Consider the following 21,784-nt stretch of genomic DNA (forward strand, 5'->3'; position numbering starts at 1 on the left):
ATTTCAGTGTTCCCCTCTTAAATTCTGTCCCTCTGTAGTGGTTTAAAAATTGTCATTAGAGATTTAGTATTTTATAAAGAAAAACTTTATTAATAATAGGAGAAAATGACTTCTTTGTGTGTGTGTGTTTGTATTTGAACTGTGACACAGCTATAGTAAAGCAGTTTTTTAAAATTAAAATTTTAATCCTTTTTAATGAGTAATATTTTCTTACCTTTTACTCTAATTGCACCAACTTTGCTTTCAGATGCTCCTTGTGAAACGAGTTTGGTGACGGTTATAATTAAGCAAAACTTCCCATGAAATCTACCAATTTTCCTATGACTCTCTGACAATCACACTTGTTTCAAGAACATTCAGTCTTCATTGTGGTGAATGCTTCTTAATGAAGTGAATATATTAATACTTTACTTTCTGTTCATTTGGTGTTAATCACTGGCATAAAATTAAACATATTTCATGTTGAAGAAAAGTACTCACACCTGTCAGTTTCTATGTCTGCCCATGTATTTTAAAAACATTTTATATGAAATTGCTTTTTGTGGAATAAGTTCCAAGGGGCTGCGTTATTTGACATCCTTGCCAAATCCGTGGGGTAGTGTGTTGGGTGGGAAGAACACTGGTCTAGTAGTTTGAACCTGGGTTCAAGTTCTGTACTGTCACTGAATAGCTTTGTGACCCAGGGCAAGACAGGTGACATCTCTAATCTGGACCTTGATCCATAAATGGTCATCACGATTTTTGTCTGATGGGGTTTTGTGAAGATCAACTTTTATTATTTGTATGTATATTAAAATCATAAAATAATATGTCAATATAAAGTATAATCGCTATTAAATCAATTGTGGTGCCACTGTCTGTTTTCTTGAGCTCTACCTCTAGACTTTCAGAAACATCTATATTGAAGTCATGTGAGGAGGAAGGAGGAGTGGGTTTGATATCTCGGAAGATGAATTATGTTAGATCTATACCCATTTGTATTTTCTTTCTTCTTGCATTTCTAGGCCTAGAAACTCAATTGTGGGAACAAATTGAACATAATATCTCCTGATAGGTTTGAAACACGCCTACTTGTAGTTGTTGAATTTCCTTGTGCTTTAATAACCTGAAAAATGGTTTCAATGACTGTAAAGCTTTCTTAAGCTTGCTTTGACTCAATTATTCCTCACACAAAAAAATCCATTCCTCTTATATAGTCAAAGCTTATAAACACTTGAATCTCTCTGATCCTGAGTGGAGATTCAGGTACCCCCCAGGGTAATTGTTTTTATCTTCTGTGGAGGTGGCTTCTGTGAAAGGATCTCGAGGCTTCTCTGTGATTGGGCTTTGCCTATGTGCATGGGCAGAGCATTGGCAGGGACCTGACAGATGCCAACTATTAAAGAAGGTCTCTAAGAGATAACTCATTTTAAGGAAAGGTGGACCCCATCATGAGCTACACTTGACTACAGAGCCTGGATATTTAAGGGGTGTGGTGGGTCTTGCACGTGGGCTGCTCATCCATCCTGGCAGTTAGGGGTAGGAGTTATAGGGAAAGAATGCGCTGAAGCTGAACCCTGTACTACCTTGGGGTCCCACTGTGAGACCCCCTTATGCAGGAATGGGTTAACTTAGCAAGCTTGGGATGTTCAGGTCTGAGCTCTTACCCAGCTCTTGGGGGATAACCTCTAAGCTTGCAATATCCTGCCTGGTAGGAGTGTCTTTGTATACCTGGGGCCTTGGGCCGCACCACAGAGTTTATGTTAACAGCGTGGTTCGTGGTGGCATCCTTGGGCTACACTGTATCAGTCTGATGACTGGAGGGGCTGGAAACTGAGTAATTGAGATGAGTCGTGTGTGTGCTCCATGCCTAGGTGACTGACCCCCCAATGAAAACTCTGGACACCAAGGTTTGGGTGAGCTTCTTTGGTTGACAACGCTACATATGTGTTGTCACACATCATTGCTGGGAGAAGTAAGTGTGGTTTTGTGTGACCATGTGAAAGGAAGGTTGGAGGCTTGTGCCTGGTCTCTCCTGGACTGGCCCCCTGTGCCTTTTGCCTTTGCTGATTCTCATCTGTATCCTTTCCTGTAATAAACCATAACCATGAGTGTAAGAGCTTTTCTGAGTTCTGTGAGTCCCTCTAGTGACTCGCTGAAACTGAGGATGGTCTTGGGAACCCCCAACATACCTCTACAGAACAGAGCTCAGAGAGGAGGTGGAAAGGTGTTTCCTTTGCCCCTTTTCAAATGACAACTTTTAAGTAACTGTAGCATATCATGAGACTTGAGAGTATCAATGGCCTAGTGCGGAGCATTCAATTATAGTGGGAAAGGCCAGCAGCCAGAGCTTCTGTATGTAGTTTTATAGGTGGGGACTGAAGAACTAGAAAAATTAAATGAGTGCATAAATGTTGAGAAAACTTCACTGATACCTGTAAGTTTGTGGGGACTGAGGATTTTGGTTGTATTTGAAAGTTGCGAAATCCTCCAGATTATTTAAAAATTAGAGCCATGTTCTCTTCGTACTGTGTGTAAATATACCCCTTCCCATATTAAGCAGGTAGAAGGCCCTCAAAAACCACGGTAGTTATGTTCCTAGTCCTTTTCTGGAGAGCTTCCAGCTACTTTCTGCCTTTGACACCAGTTCAGGCATGTTAGCTTCCTCGCCAGGTTGCCCCTCCCATCTGAGAGGAACACCTTGGCCGTGATGAGCACCGAGCTCCCGTGGGCATAAGTGTCGCCAATGCTAGGATTAGGGGCAGTGCTGTTTTCTTTGTAGACTTGCCATTTTGGCAACGCGTTCGTTGGACTCAGGTCATTTTCTCCTGAATACTTTTGTTTCAATTCATTGAATTGAATGAGCCTGGGTAAACTAAGGAGAATTCTTGTTCACCTTTAAGAGGATTAATGAGATGAAATCTGTTATTCTGACTACCGGGAATGACGGAATCAATCACTTTACCGCACGGGGCCTCATTTTCCTCGTGGGGAAACTTGGGACGGACTAGAAAGTCTCTAAGTTTCTTGTATCTTTAAAGTTCTATGATAACATGGAATTAATTTTTAAATTTTTATTTCTTCTTTATCACAGGAGTTACATTTATTGAGGGCTTAATAGGAACCACTTTCCCAAAGTGCATAGATTGGCTACTTTAATCATCACAACAACCCTCTGATGTAGGTGTTATCAATATTACCCCCATTTTACAGGTGGAGAAATTGAGGGACAGAGCAGTGAGAGAAACTTGCCTAAGAAAACACAGCTAGAAAGGGGTAGAAATTGTTTTGAATCCAGACAGTTTGGGGCCTGGTCCTTTAACCAATCTTCAATGCTGCCTTCTCTACTAAGTAAGTTAGAGACCACATTTTTCTTTAGTTCGATATGTTCATTTGGTTCATTAATAAGGCGAACTAGAGGCAAAGGTTCAGGCATGGTGCCCTGACCTCCCGCGAAAACCCCAATAAGGGCTCTGGCCTTGACTTTCCCCTCGCTCCTTTCTGCCTCCTGGTCCACACTGGTGCTCCCCACATGGTCCTGGGTGACATGACAAGCTCCCTCCTCTAGAAAATGTACATAATAAAAATCTTTCATTTTATGATGGCATTGTTGCTGTCACTCTGTTGTGCCTCTAAATTAAGTCCCAGGTATAATTTTAATAGCTTACGGACTAGTTAGGGAGAAGGAGGCCCCTGACACATCAGGGCCATGATCTTTGATAGTTTTAATTAGTCTGATATGTGTTTATATCTAAAACATTACCTTGGTTTTAGATGTGTATATTCGTTCAACGATTTATTCAACAAGTATTTAATGTGTCCTTGCCCCATGCCAGGCGCTACTCTAGTTGCTAGAGATAAGATGTTGAACAAAATGGGCAACGTCCCTGCCTGGTAGAGCTTACATTCTGGTGCAGGGGAAGAAACAACAAACAAGAAACAAAATGAATAAACCGGATAATTTCAGGTGGTGATCAATTTCTGAAGGAAATAAGACAGCGTGATGTACTAGTGACTTCTTCTAGAGTGGTCAGTGACAGCTCTTTTGATGGGAACAATCAAAAGGGAAGATCTGGGGAAAGAGCATTTCAGGCAGAAGGAAAGCTAGTACAGAGGCTCTGAAGGGGGAATGAGCTTGTTGTATCTGAGGAATAAAATGAGGGCAATGTGGTTAGAGCTGAGGGTGAAGGTGAGGGTACAAGATATAAGTAAGAGAGCTAAGCAGGGCCAGGTTATATAGGGCCCTGTAGGCCATAGGAGGATATGTGAATTTAATTCTAGGTGCAATAGGAATCCACTGGAGGAATTTAAGAAGTGTAGTGATATACTCACATCTTTCTCTCTCTCTTTCTCTCTATATATTTAAACAGATTAACCATTGTGTATGTGTGTTTTTTTTTTTTCCTTTTTTTTTTTTATTTAATTTTACAGAATCAAAGAGTCTAACAGTATATCTTGTTAGATACAGTATGTCCTCATAATGTATACATTATTTCTTGTACAATGATATGAAATAATATGGGAAATATTCATGATAAATTATTAAGTGAACAGTGCAAGTTAAAAACAATAGTTTCATATTTTTTTCCCCACCCCCCCCTTTCCCGAGTCAGCACCTTCAAGTGTTACCACTCCCCAAACGGTGCGCAATGCACTCATTGTGTAGGCATACCCCCATCCCCACCCCCACCCCCCACCTCAGTCTGATGTCCAATTGGTGTCGTTTCCAGATTTGTATTTAGGTGATGATCAAGGAAACCAATTTTCTGGTGAGTACATGTGATGCTTGTTTTTCCATTCTTGGGATACTTCACTTAATATAATGGGTTCCAACTCTCTCCAGGAGAACCATAGAGATGTTGTATCTTCATCATTCCTTATAGCTGAGTAGTATTCCATGGTATACATATACCACAGTTTACTAATCCAATCATGTATTGATGGGCATTTGGGTTGTTTCCACATCTTTGCTATTGTGAATTGTGCTGCTATAAACATTTGGGTACACGTGCCTTTGTTACAGAATGACCTTTTTTCCTTTGGGTATATGCCCAGTAATGGGATTGCTGGGTCAAATGGCAGGTCTACTTGAATCTGTTTAAGATACCTCCATAATGCTTTCCACAGAGGTTGCACTAGTTTGCAGTCCCACCAGCAGTGTATTAGTGTTCCTGTCTCTCCACACCCACGCCAACATGTGTTGTTTTGGGTTTTTTTGATAAAGGCCATTCTCACTGGGGTTAAGTGATATCTCATTGTGGTTTTGATTTGCATTTCCCTGATGATTAGAGATGTTGAACACTTTTTCATATGTTTGTTAGCCATTTTTATATCTTCTTTTGAAAAATTTCTATTCATGTCCTTTGCCCACTTTTTGATAGGGTTGCTTGATTTTTTCTTGTTGATTTTCCTGAGTTCTAAATAGATTCTTGTTATCAGTCCTTTATCTGATGTGTAGTATGCAAAAATTTTTTCCCATTCTGTAGGTGGTCTGTTTATTCTCTGGACTGTTTCTTTGGCTGTGCAGAAGCTTTTTAATTTAATCATGTCCCATTCATTTATTTTTGTTGCTGCTGTGATTGCCTTGGGGGTCTTCTTCATAAATTCTTTGCCTAGGCCAATGTCTGTAAGAGTCTTTCCTACATTTTCTTCTAGAATTCTGATTGTATCACGCCTAAGGTTTAAGTCTGTTATCCACCGTGATTTGATTTTTGTGAGAGGTGAAAGCTGTGGGTCCTGTTTCAGTCTTCTACAAGTGGCTAACCAATTCTCCCAGCACCATTTGTTGAATAGGGATTCTTGTCCCCAGAGTATATTCTTTCCCGCTTTGTCGAAAATTAGGTGACTATATGAGGATGGTTCTATATTTGGATTTTCTGTTGTGTTCCACTGGTCTGTGTCCCTACACTTGTGCCAATACCAGGCTGTTTTAAGAACCACGGCCTTGTAGTATAGTTTGAGGTCTGGCAAATTAATACCTCCCATTTTGTTTTTGTTGCTTAAAATTGCTTTTGCTATATGGGGTCTTCTTTGATTCCATACAAAGTGTATAATTATTTTCTCTATGTCTGTAAAGAATGATGTTGGTAATTTAATAGGGATTGCATTGAATCTGTAGATCACTTTGGGTAGTATAGACATTTTAACAATGTTGATTCTTCCGATCCATGAGCATGGTATATTTTTCCATCTATTTGCAAGTTCTGCTATTTCTTTTCTCAGTGTTTCATAGTTTTCCTTATAGAGGTCCTTTACCTCTTTAGTTAGATATATACCTAGATATTTTATTTTCTTTGTTGCTATTTTGAAGGGTATTGAGTCTTTAATTTGGTTTTCCGATTGACTGTTATTGGCATATATAAATGCCTCTGATTTGTGTATATTAATTTTGTAGCCTGAGACTTTGCTGTATTCGTTAATCAATTCCAGGAGTCTCTTGGTTGAATCCTGGGGGTTTTCCAGATATAACATCATATCATCAGCAAAAAGTGAGAGTTTGATCTCTTCCTTCCCTATTTGGACTCCCTTGATTCTGCTCTCTTGCCTGATAGCTCTCGCAAGGACTTCCAATACTATGTTGAAAAGTAATGGAGACAATGGGCAGCCCTGTCTGGTTCCAGTTCTAAGTGGGAGTGCTTTCAGTTTTTCCCCATTCAGTATGATGTTGGCTGTGGGTTTGTCATATATGGCTTGTATCATTTTTAGGTAGGTTCCATCAATGCCTATTTTGTTAAGCGTTTTTATCATAAAAGGGTGTTGAATTTTGTCAAATGCTTTTTCTGCATCTAATGAGAGTATCATATGGTTTTTGTTTTTGCTTCTATTTATGTGGTGAATTACATTTATAGATTTACGTATGTTGAACCACCCCTGCATCTCGGGGATGAAGCCCACTTGGTCGTGGTGGATTACTTTTTTGATAAGTACTTGGATTCGATTTGCTAGTATTTTATTGAAAATTTTTGCATCTATATTCATGAGGGAAATTGGTCTGTAGTTCTCTATTTTTGTTGTGTCCTTTCCAGGTTTTGGTATTAATGTTATATTGGCTTGGTAGAACGTGTTAGGGAGAACTCCATCCTTCTCAATATTGGAGAATAGTTTATGTAGGATGGGCACCAGTTCTTCTTTGTATGTATGGTAAAATTCAGGTGTGAACCCATCTGGACCAGGGCTTTTCTTTTTGGGAAGGTTTTTTATTGCTGTTTCGATTTCAGTTCTTGATATTGGTCTGTTCAGGTACTCTATTTCTTCCTGGTTGAGCCTGGGAAGACTATGTGTTTCTAAAAATTTGTCCATTTCCTCCACGTTCTCCAGTTTGTGTGCATAAAGATTTTTGTAGAATTCATAGATGATATCTTGTATCTCTGTAGCATCGGTTGTGATTTCTCCTTTCATGTTCCTAATGGAGGTTATTAGAGATTTTACTTTTGTGCTCTTGGTTAGTCTAGCCAGAGGTGTGTCTATTTTGTTTATCTTTTCAAAGAACCAACTTTTTGTTTTATTAATTTCCCTTATAGTTTCTTTGTTGTCCTTTTCATTTAGTTCTGATTTGATCTTAGTAATTTCTCGCCTTCTGCTGGGTTTGGGATCGTTCTGTTCTTCTTTCTCCAGTTCTTTGAGTCTATTCGTTAGGTTGTCTATTTGCATGTTTTCTGTCTTTTTGATATAGGCATTTATGGATATGAATTTTCCTCTCAGGACTGCTTTAGCTGCATCCCATAGATTTTGATAAGTTGTATCTCCATTGTCATTTAATTCAAAGAAATTTTTGATTTCCATCTTGATTTCTTCTTTTATAGAATAATTATTCAGGAGAAGGTTATTTAGCTTCCATGACTTTGAGTAAGAGTGAGGGTTTCTGTTTGTGATCATTGTTACTTTTATTGCGCTGTGATCTGAGAAGATGCATGGTATAATTTCTATTTTTTTGAATTTTTGAAGACATGATTTATGTCCTAGGACATGGTCAATCTTAGAGAATGTCCCGTGAGCTGATGAGAAGAATGTATATTCTGTGGACTTTGGGTAGAATGTCCTATAGATGTCAGCCATGCCCATTTGTTCTAGCATTCTATTGAGGTCCATTATGTCTTTGTTTATTTTCTGTTTAGAGGATCTGTCCTGTACTGTCAGTGGGGTGTTAAAGTCTCCAGCTATTACAGTATTGTTATCTATCATTTGGTTGAGATCTAGTAGGGTTTGCTTTATGAATCTAGGTGCACCTAGGTTGGGTGCATATATATTGAGTATAGTCATGGCTTCTTGATGAATTGTGCCTTTAATCAGTATGTAGTAGCCATCTTTGTCTTTTATTATTTTTGTTGGTTTGAAAGCTAAGTTATTGGAAATTAAGATTGCCACACCAGCTTTCTTTTGGTTACCATTTGCTTGAAATATCGATTTCCATCCTTTTATTTTCAGTCTAAATGCATCTTTGCAGGTTAGGTGAGTTTCTTGAAGACAGCAGATACTTGGATTGTATTTTTTTATCCATTGGGCCAGTCTATGTCTCTTGAGCGGGGAGTTCAAGCCATTCACATTTATTGAGAAAACTGATAGGTGAGACAGTTTTTTGTTCAGCTTGTTGGGTAGAACTTCATTGTGATGTTTTCTCTCCTGGGCCATTGTGGTATCTGGAATTTCATCTTTAGCTCTTGAGTAGTTTTACATTCATGGATCTTTCTTGTGCTGATCCATGTATAATTCTCTTTTGAGTACTTCTTGGAGGGCTGGTCTTGTCTTGGTGAATTCCCTCAACCTTTGTTTATCTGAGAATGTCTTGATTTCTCCTTCGTATAGAAAACTTAGCTTAGCTGGGTACAAGATTCTAGGCTGGGCATTATTCTGTTTCAGAAGCGTGAAAATGGGGCCCCAACCTCTTCTTGCTTGTAAGGTTTCAGCTGAGAAATCTGGCGTAATTCTGATGGGTTTTCCTTTGTAAGTTACTTGTTTCTTTCTCCTTACAGCTCGGAGAAGTGACTCTTTAGTGGATATTTTGGTCAGCCTGATGACTACGTCGCGTGGTGTTTTCCTATTTGCTATGAATCTCCCAGGGGTCCTTTGAGCTTCTTGAATCTGTATGTCTAGAGTATTGGCAAGGCCTGGAAAATTTTCCTCGATTATGTCTTCAAATAGCTTGTCCAACCCTTGCTTGTTATCTTCTTCACCCTCAGGAATGCCAATAACTCTCAAGTTAGGTTTCTTCACATAATCCCACATTTCTTGAAGACTCAGATCATTTCTCTTACTTTTTCGATCTATCTCTGTGACTGACTTATTTAGTTGGAAGGAGTTATCTTCAATTTCTGAGATTCTTTCCTCTGTTTGATCTACCCTGCTCTTGAGACTTTCCACAGTGTTTTGTAGCTCTCTGAGTGAATTCTTCACTTCTAGGAGTTCAGTTTGGTTTTTCTTCAATATTTCAATTTCTTTAGTGAATTTTTCCTCCAAATCCTGTATTTTTTTTGTGTTTTCCTTGTGTTGTTTATCCATTGATTCTTGTATATTATTCAGCTTGTTTATAATCCATAATTGGAATTCTTCCTGTGACATGTTGGTGTTTTGAGTCTGGTTTGTGTCAAATGGTTGGGAGCTGGTATTTCTCTTTGGGGATGAGCTTTCCATTTGATTCTTTTTGCTCTCCGTGTTTTTTCGCTGGGCCCTTCCCATCTAGATTTGTCGTTGGATCTTTACTTATAGGTTTAGTCTGGTTAACAGGACTCTTTGTGCTCTATTCTTAGGCTGTGAAACAGTCTAGGTATGTTGCTTCTTTTGGCAAGAGGGGGAGACTGTTGTGTATTGTTCAGAGATTTTTCTGTTTCCATTGGGGGACTGCTTCCGATGGGTCCAATCCTAGAGGATTGGAGTGATCCAGGACCGCTTTGGTGAGTTAGGACACTGTGTTGTGGTCTTTCAGAAGGCAGGCAGGGTCCACACTAATAGTAGACCGAAATTCTCTTTGTTTGTTTGTTTGTTTGTTTCCCTTTGGTTCTTCCTCTATAGGGGAGGTTTCTGACTCTATCTGCCGGCAAGATACTAGCTATGGGGAGAGGACGGTGACTTTGCTTGCTCAGTTCCCCAGTTGCTGTAGCTCCCACGGGCAAAAGTCTGTCTTGGCCCAATGTCCCCAGGGATCAGGTTCCACACTCTCGCTTCTGGAGAAGTATTCAGTGTTTACACTTGGGCAGGGATCCTATATAAGGTCCGTGGACCAGGGGAGAGGGCCGTCCAGGGAGCCTCTTGGTACCCTATTGCTCCGCAGTGACTTGGCTGTGGGCCCTATAGTGGCAATTGCATGCCCGCAGATCTCCGGCCCTGGGGGTGACTACTCAGGATCCGGTATGTACCAGAGCCAGGGACCTGGCCCGTTCCGAAGCTCACCGTGGGTCTCCAGTTAGAAGGCGAAAAGAGAGGAGAAAGAGAAGAGAAAAAAAAAAGAAAAAAAAGGAAAAAAGAAGAGGAAAGAAAGAAAAGAAAGAGGAGAAAACGAAAGAGAAAAGAAAAAAAAGAAGAAAAAGAAAGAAAGAAAAAGAAAAAAAAAAAAAAAAAAGAAAAGAAACGCAAAAAGCCAAACCAAAAAACACCAAAAACGCCAACAAAAATGAACAAAAACAAACTACATAGCACTTCACCACACCGCAAGGCAGAAAGATACACAAATCTGAAGTATATAATTCAGCGACTCAATGTTTTTTTGTTTGTTTGTTTGTTTTACGCCTTAGCACAGCTCTGCCCCTTCACTTCCGCTCGGCTGAGTCCGGAGCGGCCATTAGATGTTTTTGTTTTTACTCCTTAGCACAGCTCCGCCCCTTCACGCCCGCCCGGCTGGGTCCCGGGCGGTTTCGCAGTGGATTTCAAGATGACGTCTGCGCGCCCGCACAGCTCCGAGGGTGGTGGGGATCCAACCTCCGCGCTCAAAAAGGCGCGGCAGCCAGAGGCCCAGAGGGCAAAGGTGCCCGCCGAGGCTGCCCGCCGCCGGAAAAAAAAAGAAAAAGAAAAGAAAAGGAAAGAAAAAAAAGAAAAAACCCCAAAAAAACAAAAACAAACACAAACACAAACAAACAAAACCCAGAAGAAATTTACCAAGAATAAAATATACAGTTCGGCAAGCCTATTCTTCTTGTTCGTGTTTTTTTTTTTTTCTTTTTTGCCTTAGCGCAGCTCTGCCCCTTCACCCCGAGCGCGGCCCCAGCATATCCCGTACTCCTGGCGTTGGTTCAGAGACCAGCGGAGGGCACCGGGCAGAGAGAGCCGCTCGGCACTTTATGGCTCCCGAGCGGTTTCGCCCTCGCTTTCAAGATGGCGCCTGCAGAGCTCCGGGGCTGGAGGAGACCGGCTCCTCGGCAGGCAGAGACCGCCACTGCCCGGGGGCTGGCGAGCAAGAACGCGCACCAGGGGGTCACCGGCTGGAGAACCGCCGAAAAAGGCAGCACGGGCAGAAAGAGCCGCTGTGCACTTTTTGGCTCCCGAGCCGTTTCGCTCTCGCTTTCAAGATGGCGCCTGCCGTGCTCCGGGGCTGGAGGGGACCGGCTCTCCGGCAGGCAGAGACCGCCACTGCCCAGGGGCTGGCCAGCAAGGACACGCACCGGGGGTGACCGGCTGGAGAACTGCCGAAAAAGGCAGCACGGGGTACGACGCTATTTGCTGTCCGGGAGTCTTTTGTGTTTTTCTGCCCTGGGGCAGATCCGTCCCTCCGCCAAGCGCTGTCTCAGCTGAGATCCCCCAGGTTCTAAGGTAATTTCTCAAAAAAAGCCTCCTGTCTCCAATGCGCCACGTATCCCTCAGTGATTCTGTGCTGGCCTGGGTCAGGGCTCTGTTCAATTGGGAGTGGAGGGCTAGCCGCTTTCCCGAGAGGCTGCACCCACCCCGGCTGGGGGCGAGTGTATCCGACCCGTGCTCCGCTGGCTAGTGTCTGTCCCGCGTTCCCAATTTTCGTTCACCTCAGACCTCACTCGCTCTGTTTGTCCCACGCTGATTCTCCGTGGATTCACACCGCTGTTCCTGTGTGGGAGCGGTCTTCTAGCGTTGTGGCAGGTCCGGATCGATGCCTTCCTTCCCAGGAGCGCAGATTCAGGCCGTCACCACCACTCCGCCATCTTTGATCTCCCGTATGTGTGTTTTTAAAGTCATCTTTATTGAAGTACGATCAGTGACGTGCTGGGAAATGTTTAACAATCAACTTTCGGGGAGGAAGTTCTGATTTGTAGTGTTTGCCAATTTCTGTGGTGTAAATATCTTCTCTATGGCTGACATCAAGCTGCCAAATGATACCAGCAAATGAAGAGTTGGGAAGAGATGTGCGAAATAGGTTGTCATGAGGTGGTGAAAGCAGTTCCAGGCCACCACGGGGTGTAGTTTACATGCTTATATTAAAATTCACCCTTGTTAGGTGTACAGGTCTATGAATTGTGACAGATGTATACAGTTGTGTAAGGATTTACGTTTGGAAGCATCCCTCCCTAAAGAGGGAGAATCTGATGACAGGTGTGGAAGAGTTGTGCAGTGCTCCAGCATTTTGACAATTGCAAGGTATTTTTCCTAAGTAAAATTTTCTGTTAGTTTTTAATGTTTTTGTTTCACATAATCTGATGGGGGACATAATTAGACATTTTGGTCCTAGTGGTCTGTGGCTTAGATTGTATCAGAAGAAGATAATAAAAATAATTCAGAAATAAATACATTGCCCTTAAAGGACTCCATCATCTTTTCTGCTTGATATTTCCACTTGGAGCCTGAAACAAATTTTAGTGACTGGATTACAATATGGATAATCCAGCCATAGAGGATTGAGGGTTAACTAAGTATCTAGAGTAATATCTGATCTGAAGAAGTTATGTTTTTAGTTCATCTAATTTATTTCTCTTGACTAATCCATTAGTCAAGGGAGTTATAAACATCAGCTATCACTTTGTAATACAAGTAGATGACTCCATTAATATGACTTGAATTCTAAACCAGAACTTTTGCTACAATATCTCTTACATTTGGAATATTGTTTAAATATATATCCAAAAGGGAAGTGAGATTTGAAAATTAATCATTATAAATACTGAGGATTAAAAAATAAGAGTTAACCTTTATCGAGTACTTACCCCATAAGTGCACTTTACAATAATTTATTTGTTTAATCTTTACAAGAACCATTTGAAGGAAGTACTTTTATTATCCCATTTACAGATGAAGAACCCGAAATATATACATTTTAGCTATCGTAAAAGGGAATAAATAAGCTTATTATGTCAAAGCATGGCAGATTGGGGTTTTAAGAAGCATTTTTATTTCTTCTGAATTTGTCTCATTTTGAATTATCAAGAAAGCCTCATAAAAATCTAAGGGGAAATCTGTTGATTTTTAAAAAGTTTTTGTAGAAATTAAAAGCTATAGTGTGTTTATATATCCGGACCGTAGACATGAACATTTTAAAAATAAGACACCACCACCAGTGATAAGTTGCTAAAGGAAGAAGGTTTATTGAATACAGAGAATTGACAACAGATTTCTGTAGAGTCATTAAATGAGTCCTCATATTTGTATGTGATGTTCTTCCAGAGGAATGGTGAGATACTGCTATTGACTGCTCAGAAAGAGAAAGTAACAGAAAGACAATGGGACAGATATTTTTTTAGATGTGCTCATTTTTCCAGACAGATATATGATGCTTTTTTTCCTCTGAGTGTATTCAGCATATGTTCTCTGTAGTGTCTCAAATTAATTGCTTTGAGATTTCTCTTCCAGGGAGTGGAGCCTAGTGGTAAGTATTTTGCTGCGTTGGTCTACCTCTTCCAGAACTTTCTTAACCACTATGGCTTTGGCTGCATCTGCAAATTAAAATTTAAAAGGAGAGTTCAAAGAGTTAAAAAAAAAAGATAAATAAGAAACTATATCAATTAAAGGATTTTATAAAGGATGGACTATGCTGTAAGCACAGATACTTAGACTCATTTTTGGTGAATTTTGCTTACTTGGTTAGGTAAAAACATGGTGACATGTTACTTTGTTTAAAGTTAGCACACCACTAAAATCAGATATCTAGCACATATCGACACCTGCTACAAATCTTTATCATTTCTAGTCTTACTAAGTTATGGTAACATAAAAAGAACTTGTACATTGAAAATGAAATAGTAGAGCATAGCAGAATTTCATTTTAATCACCTTTGACTTGACTGCCCAGATTTCCTGATCCATAATCTTTAGACTTGAAACCTCCAGACTTACAAGCCCTGTGAAAATATCACAAAAGAGAGTGATTTAGAGACAGCCTCTCCAATTCTAGATTCCCCATTAGATTTTGTTTACTTTTTTGGTGAGAACATATTCAGTGGGTTACACAGTTGAAACTACTCTGTTTCAGCATTGAGAAGTGATATTTTTAATTTTCATACCTCACACACAGGGCCTGTTGCATTTGGGTTTGGTAAGATATTGCACATTTGGATCTTGGCACTAGAGTGCGTGTTATGTTTAATGTTCAGCATTCACGATAATAAATGCAGCCGTATTATTAATAGTTTATGTTCACTTTCCAGGGATCTAAGTTGTGAGCAGATTTCAGTATAGTACACCTCTTTCCTATGAATTATTTTACTTACCCATCATCTCCTCCTATGAGGAGACAGTAGGTCTCGATCTCTTTTTCCAGGTGGACCTTGATGTCGAGGAGCTGCTCGTACTCGAGTTTCTGGCCCTCGGTCTCGGTTCTGACCTGGTGCAGCTGCTCCTCCAGGGCCCCGATCTGCGCCTGGATCTGCGCGAGCTGCGCGCAGTAGTTGCTCTCGGTCTCCGTCAAGGAGCACTCCAGGGACTGTTTCTGTCAGGAGGCAACAAAGAGAACCTGAGACACACACACACAGACATGCAGAAATTTCTCTGTTATATGACTTCCTCCTGTCGTTAACTTTACCTACAAATGTCTTAGATTTCACATTGACACACGGTTAAGATGACTCTTTGACACCGCTTAAAAATGAGCAAAACCTTCTTTTTGGTAGAACAGATCTAAAGACACGGGCGTTGCTGTTTTAGCCGTTGTCTGCACAATCCTATTCTTTCCTTACATTTTAAGATAATCATAAACACACACGTGGACCTATGTTCAACACTGTTAAGAACTTTAAAACCAGCTGGCGCATATTGAAAATGGTGACCTAGGAGAGGGCGAGACGCTGTCTTTTTCATACCGTGGCTAAGAGAGACTGAAGTTCAATTTCCAGGGTTTGCAGGGTGCGCTTCATCTCGGTCAGCTCGTTCCTGGCGGAGGTGGTGGCTCCGACATCCTCCGAGATCTGCTGTTGCAGAGACGCGCTCTGAAACGACGGAAGCCAGGGGGCAAATCTTAGCTTTGTGAACATCACTAAAATGCAGAGGGATTGTTTTCTGGACGAGATTCACCTTTTCGTTGAACCAGGCCTCCGCATCCCTGCGGTTCTGCTCCGCGAGGGCCTCGTACTCGGCTCGCATGTTGTTCAGCAGGACGGTGAGGTCCACGCCGGGGGCCGCGTTCATCTCCACGTTCACGTTGCCGCCGGCCGCGCACTGCAGAACTTGCATCTCCTACAGGCAGGCAAGTGTTCAGCTCAGCTGTGCAGGAGCCTCACGGAAGGTCTAGGAGCTTAGCTTTGGAAGGGTTCTGAGGGTCCCCCCTCCCCCACCAAGCTGTGCAGGGACCCCTCCCCCCACATTTTATATTTCCTGTCGGTTCACTTAACGCTCAAAGACGGCGAACTGGCCGGGCGTGGTGGCTCACGCCTGTAATCCTAGCACTCTGGGAGGCCGAGGTGGGCGGATCGTTTGAGCTCAGGAGTTCGAGACCAGCCTGAGCAAGAGCGAGACCCCATCTCTACTAAAAATAGAAAGAAATCATATGGACAGCTAAAAATATATATATCGAAAAAATTAGCCGGGCATGGTGGTGCATGCCTGTAGTCCCAACTACTCGGGAGGCTGAGACAGGAGGATCCCTTGAGCTCAGGAGTTTGAGGTTGCTGTGAGCTAGGCTGACGCCACGGCACTCACTCTAGCCTGGGCAACAAAGTGAGACTCTGTCTCAAAAAAAAAAAAAAAAAGACGGCGAACTCACTACTTCGTAAAGCAGCCTGTTTCATTATGGAGGAGTTTGAATTGTCTCAGAGCTCTTCCTTATGGTGAGCCTGACTCCTGCTCCTGTAACTTCAACTCGCCTGTTGCAGTTCTGCTACCCAGAACAAGTCTGAATTCCTTTTCCAAATGAAAGTTTTTAAAAATATTTAAGATGAGTTATCCCCCATCTCCTATTCTATTCCTTCATACTGTAAATGTCTCCACTTTTGTGGACTGGTCTACATTCCGCTAGAGGCCAGCTTTGATGTGTTCTCAAATCAGCTATATCCTGAGCCCAGACAGCATGAACGTGGTTGAAGGACTGAGTTTGGATAATTCTGCACAGTTTAAATGATTATAAATAAGTACATGTATATGTGTGTGTGTGTGTGTGTGTGTGTGCCCCCCAGGGAAAAACATCATTCCCTAAGGAATTCTAGCTTTTTATTAAGCTTACACGGGGACCATATAGTGTCACGTTAGACTTTAGTATCAGGCAAATCTCTGTGTGAATTTTGCTCTTGCCTTGCAGTGGCTGGGTGAATTTGGAAAGTTGCTTAACCTCTCTAAGTTTCAATTTACTTATCTGAAAATTGAGGATAATTAAAAATCCTTCTGTGGGTTGTTAAAAGAGGTGAAAGAACTAATAATAAAAAGACTTAGGAATACTGCGTGGTATATAAGTGCTAAACAAATGCTGGTTATTATGATAATTATCATCCTGGAAGCTGGAATCTATTTTGCAGTCAAAGTCTACCCATTCTTTTGTGTGAGCTGCATGCAGTTAGAATGCAGTGAGTCAGTTCCAAGATTGTGAGTCGCAGGCATCACTGCTAAGACCGTGTAAATTGGAATATCATAGACCACCTTATGTCTCTGCTGTGGGAACCCTCCTCCCCATCCATGGGTTGGTCTTAATGATGGTAACAAAAGCTTCCTTTCCTTCCTGCAGCAAATCCCCACGCTACTCTAGCATTCTTTCCTTGTTGGTGGACCCTATACCTTCTCTATCTCCAGATGTGGTTTTTACTTCTGATGATTTAGTGAAAACTTCCCCAGTTCAAGCAGAGAAAGAAAAAGATAAAAAAGATATATATGGATTTTCCTACAAAACATTAAAAAATCAATTGCATTCATCAAAAATCTATTGACCTACCATGGGCTATAACTATACTTGACTTAGCCAAATAAATGTTGTTATTCAAGTGGCTATTTAAGCAGTCATGACTAATCAAGTAGCATTCTTAGTGTATCTTCTGCTTTAAGCATTTGCTTGACTGTGGAAGTCTTTTGGCCATATAAAAATATCAAATTCCTTTTCAAAGGGCAAAGATTCTTTTCCCTTTTAGAAAACAGTGGCTCTGAAAGCAATCCCAAAGTTGTAATGACTGCGTGGTCCGATTTTGAACCTAACTTCCAACAGTGACCACTTTGGAAGTATACTATTTGCTGAGAAGTATAAATTCTGGTACAACAGTTTAATTTCAGTCTCATTATCTTTATGGCCATACCTATTAAGAATATGTATTAATGCTAAGTATGTATACTTAATGTGTGCATAAAGTAAATGGTTTAGTGTTTTAAATCTGCCACTGTTTGATAGAAATTTAGATCTAGTTTTCTTAGAATGTCCTTAAAGTATATTTATTTTATCTAATTAGATGTAATCTCCTAAGTGGACCATTTTAACATAGTTATAATTACATAGCCAAACACTGCTCTTATAACCCTGATTGGTCTGGAAAAGATGATTTATCTTTTTTTTCCCATGGGAAGCTTGATGAGAGAGCAAGGGTGGATCTGTACAAACGACTCAACTCTTATAAAGATAACCAAGCTCTCATGTCTGTCTGACAATGAATCTTCGGCACCAACTTCTTGTTTAAGAGGTTAAGTACATTATCTGCTGTTAGGTGGACACTGTCTGCAGAGCGATAGCAAAATGTAGATGTGTAGATGGTCAGCTCTTACCTCCTTATGGTTCTTTTTGAGGTAAGTCATCTCCTCGCTCAGGGTTTCGTACTGAATCTCCAGGTCCGTTCTGCACAGGGTTATTTCATCCAAAACTCTGCGTAATCCATTGACATCGGCCTCTACACTCTGGTGAAGAGCCAGCTCGTTTTCATACCTTAGACAGTGTGAATGATTTTCTAATTTGTCACATGAGTGGAGACATCGTCACCAATGATAAATGCTAGAATTCTGGAATTTTGAAGATTTGGCCACAAGAGACATTTTCAAAGTTTGTCGTAGAATAATTATTATTTTTATTTTCAGGTATTTGACAGAAAAAAAAACTGGGGCATTGGGCACTTGTTTTATAGCAGTTCACACTTTAATAGCCAAAATATTAAAAAAGTGATAACATTCTATTTATGTTAAATCTAAGTGTTTTGCCGTTTTGGAATGAGTTGGTTATAGTTCATGGAGGCATTAAAAATAAATTTGCTTTAATGCTTTGCCTTGATTGCCATGAATTCTTTCCACTCCGGAAGCCTACTTACTTGAGTCTGAAATCATCTGCTGTGAGCCTGGCGTTATCGATTTGCAGGACAGTATTAGCATTGCTGGTGGTGGCAGCGATGATCTGGAAATGACGAGTGCGACTTTTTAAAGGCAATAGGTCACAACCAGTAAAAAACAGAAAATGGTTTTCTTTTTAGATCAGGAAGTGAAAATAATCAAAATTAATAGAGTTAATAAGTGACATTTTTATCATGACGTTAACCCACTGAATTTACTTAATGCTTATTTCTAAGGCTAAATTGAAATTGCCTTTAAGAAATTACAAGAATGATCAATGTTTTTAGACTTTAGTAGATCAAAAGAAATTTATAAGTAAAAGTACATAAAAATGATTGTGAAGTATAATTTCTTACCTGAGCTTTAAGATCATCGATTATTGGGAAATATCTGCTGTAGTCGTGGTCGAGACCACGGCAAGAGCCAGGTCCGAATTGCTCATACCAGCCCTTGATCTTCTGCTCTAGGTCTGCGTTGGCCTCCTCCAGAGCTCGCACATTCTCCAGGTAGGAGGCCAGGCGGTCGTTGAGGTTCTGCATGGTCACCTTCTCGTTGCCAGAGAGGAGGCCCCCCTCATTCACAGTAAAGCCAGCACAGGGATTGCCTCCCCCTGCATTTCCTCCCGACGTGCTGCTGCCGAAGGCACAAGAGAAGCCACTTCCAATCCCAGAAATGCCACAAGCATTTCCAGCCCCAAAGCTGGCTCCCCCACCAGAGAGCCTGAGCGAGCCTGTGGTGGGACGGGGACAGGACCTCCTGGATCCACTGGAAAGTCGGAGAGACATGGTGTCAGGGTGAGCACGTTGCAGAACTGTATTCTTGAAAGCCAGAATGGAATGCCTTCTCGTCTCAACTGTTTTGTTTGCCTTTTTATAGTCAATTCCCAAATGTGTTCTGGGTGAAATTCTGCCTACACAGTAAAGCGTGGCTTGCCAGCCTCAGCAAGTTAGCGTAATTGGATGATTTTTCCTAATTAGTAACTAACTTTGCTAGGCTCATTTCTGTAGGAGGGTGGTTGCCCTCAGGTTGGTGGTTATCTGAGAAATGGGTCTAGGTGGAGCACAGTCAGGTTCATTACTACAGTTTCAAATTGCAAGTGAGTCATTCTTCATTTCCATCCTTAGAAGATAACCTCATCCGTCCATTATAAGATAAAAATTTGGCATAATGGTTTTGGGGTATTATGTTAAAGCAGGTTTTGATGTTTCTGAGACTTTTTCTGATTTTATTTTCACAATTCTTTCCACGTAAATAGAAAATAAAACTGTAATCATTATTTTCCCAACTTGGTTCTTCAATCACCAGTTTTTTTCTTTTTTTTGGAATGTTTTTAAATTCCTCTAGCCACTGTTTCCGATGAGAAGTTAACTTCCATTTTAGCTGACATGCACATCATGTTTTGTTGACATTTACTTATGACTGGGGATAGTTGTCTTCTCTTATCCATTTTGGTAATTAGAAGCACAGTCTTAATTGCTGTTATGTTTTGTGGGAGTTTGGCAGGACATTAACGTACTTCCTGACCCTGCAAAATTTGAAGCAAACCTGGAAGGAACTATTTCTTCTGTCTTTACGTCATTGTGGTTTAGCTCAGATGAAAGTCATCAGTAAGGTATTTACGGGGTGTGGATTCACATATATTTACTGACAACCTTGAATTTTATGGACATTTTAAAAACTGAAAAATAAAAATTGTATATATTTATGGCATACAACACGATGTTTTGATATATGTATACATTGCAGAATGCCTAAAGCAAGCTAATTAGCATATCCATTTCCTCACATTTATTTTGTGATGGGAACATTTAAAATCTACTCCCTTAGCAATTTTCATGTGTGCAATGCATTGTTATTAACTATAGTCACCATATGCTACAATAGATCTCCTCTCTAGCTGAAATTTTGTATCTTTTGACCAACATCTCCCCAGTGCATTTCCCCCATGATTAGTAATGTTGAGCATTTTTTCATATACCTGTTGGCCATTTGTATGTCTTTTTTTGAAAGACGTCTTTTAAATCACATTGTTTTCTTGTTATTGAATTGTTTGAGTTTCTTATGTATTTTGGATATTAGCCCTTTATCAGATGGATGTTTCACAATATGTCATCTAACAGATTCATTCATATTGTTGCAAATGACAGAATTTCCTTCTTTTTTAAAGGCTGAGTAGTATTCCATTGTGTATGTGTACCACATTTTCTTTATCCATTCATCTGTTGCTGGACGCTTAGGTTGACTCCCCATCTTGGCTGTTGTGAGTAATGCTGCAGTGAGCATGGGATTTCAGATATCTCTTTGACATACTGATTTCATTTCCTTTGGCTATATATACTCAGTAGTGGAGTTGGTGGGTCATATGGTAGTTCTATTTTTAATTTTTTGAGGAACCTCTGTACTGTTTACTGTAATGGCTGTACTAATTTACATCGCTACCAACAGTGTACAATTGCTCTCTTTCTTCACATCCTAACACTTGTTATCTGTTATCTTTTTCATAATGGCCATACTAACTGGAATGACATGATATCTCATTGTGGTTTTAATTTGCGTTTCACTGATGATGAGTAATGTTGAACATTTTTTCATATACCTGTGGGCCATTTGTATGTGTTCTTTTGAGAGATATCTTGTAAATTGGGTTACTTGTTTTTTGTTTGTTATTGAGTTGAGTTCCTTTTATATTTTTGATATTAACCCTTTATCGATGTATGCTTCACAATATTTTCACCCAATCTGTGGGTTGTCTCTTCACTCTGTTAATTGTTTCCTTTGCCATGCAGAAGCTTTTTAGTTTAATATAATCCAATTTGTCTATTTTTGCTTTTGTTGCCTATGTTTTTGGGGTCATATGAAAAAAATCTTTGCCAAAATCAATGTCAAGAAGTTTTTCCTCTATGTTTTCTTGTAGTAGTTTTATAGTTTCAGGTCTTATGTTTAAGTGTTTAATACATTTCTTTTTAATTTTTATTTACCTTTTTTCAGGCTTATAAACAGAACATTTTTTTCTCATAGTGCTGGAGACTGGGAAATCTATGATCAAGGTGCTGGCAGATTTGGTATCTGGTGAGAGTCTACTGCCTGATTCATACACAGCTGTCTTTTGGCATGTCCTCATGTAGCAGAAGGCTGCTTTATTTATTTATTTTTAAAGAATGGTGCTTTTTGGCACTTAAACTAAGAAGTAACTTTGAGTGTG

The 21,784-nt window shown here is 40.4% G+C and overlaps 1 protein-coding gene and 1 long non-coding RNA gene across 2 annotated transcripts in view; one reads left to right on the forward strand and one right to left on the reverse strand.

Annotated features, from left to right (window-relative positions):
• LOC138392124 (uncharacterized) overlaps positions 1 to 14,681 on the forward strand; it is a 129,579-nt gene extending 114,898 nt beyond the window's left edge. Inside the window, exon 6 of the long non-coding RNA XR_011234895.1 lies at positions 14,624 to 14,681. This is a non-coding gene — a long non-coding RNA (uncharacterized lncRNA). The remainder of the gene's footprint in view (positions 1 to 14,623) is intronic.
• KRT25 (keratin 25) lies at positions 13,428 to 19,520 on the reverse strand. The gene is made up of 8 exons (XM_069482514.1): positions 18,939 to 19,520; positions 18,564 to 18,646; positions 18,031 to 18,187; positions 15,373 to 15,534; positions 15,162 to 15,287; positions 14,574 to 14,791; positions 14,137 to 14,204; positions 13,428 to 13,799 (listed from the first exon to the last, which is right to left on the reverse strand). Exons 1-8 carry the CDS (start codon positions 19,365 to 19,367, stop codon positions 13,690 to 13,692), a joined length of 1,353 nt encoding a protein of 450 aa, XP_069338615.1. The 5' UTR covers positions 19,368 to 19,520; the 3' UTR covers positions 13,428 to 13,689.
• Between the last annotated feature and the right edge of the window lie 2,264 nt (positions 19,521 to 21,784).

This window comes from Eulemur rufifrons, chromosome 9 (genome assembly GCF_041146395.1).
Source record: "Eulemur rufifrons isolate Redbay chromosome 9, OSU_ERuf_1, whole genome shotgun sequence".
Classification (NCBI taxonomy): Eukaryota; Metazoa; Chordata; class Mammalia; order Primates; family Lemuridae; genus Eulemur; species Eulemur rufifrons.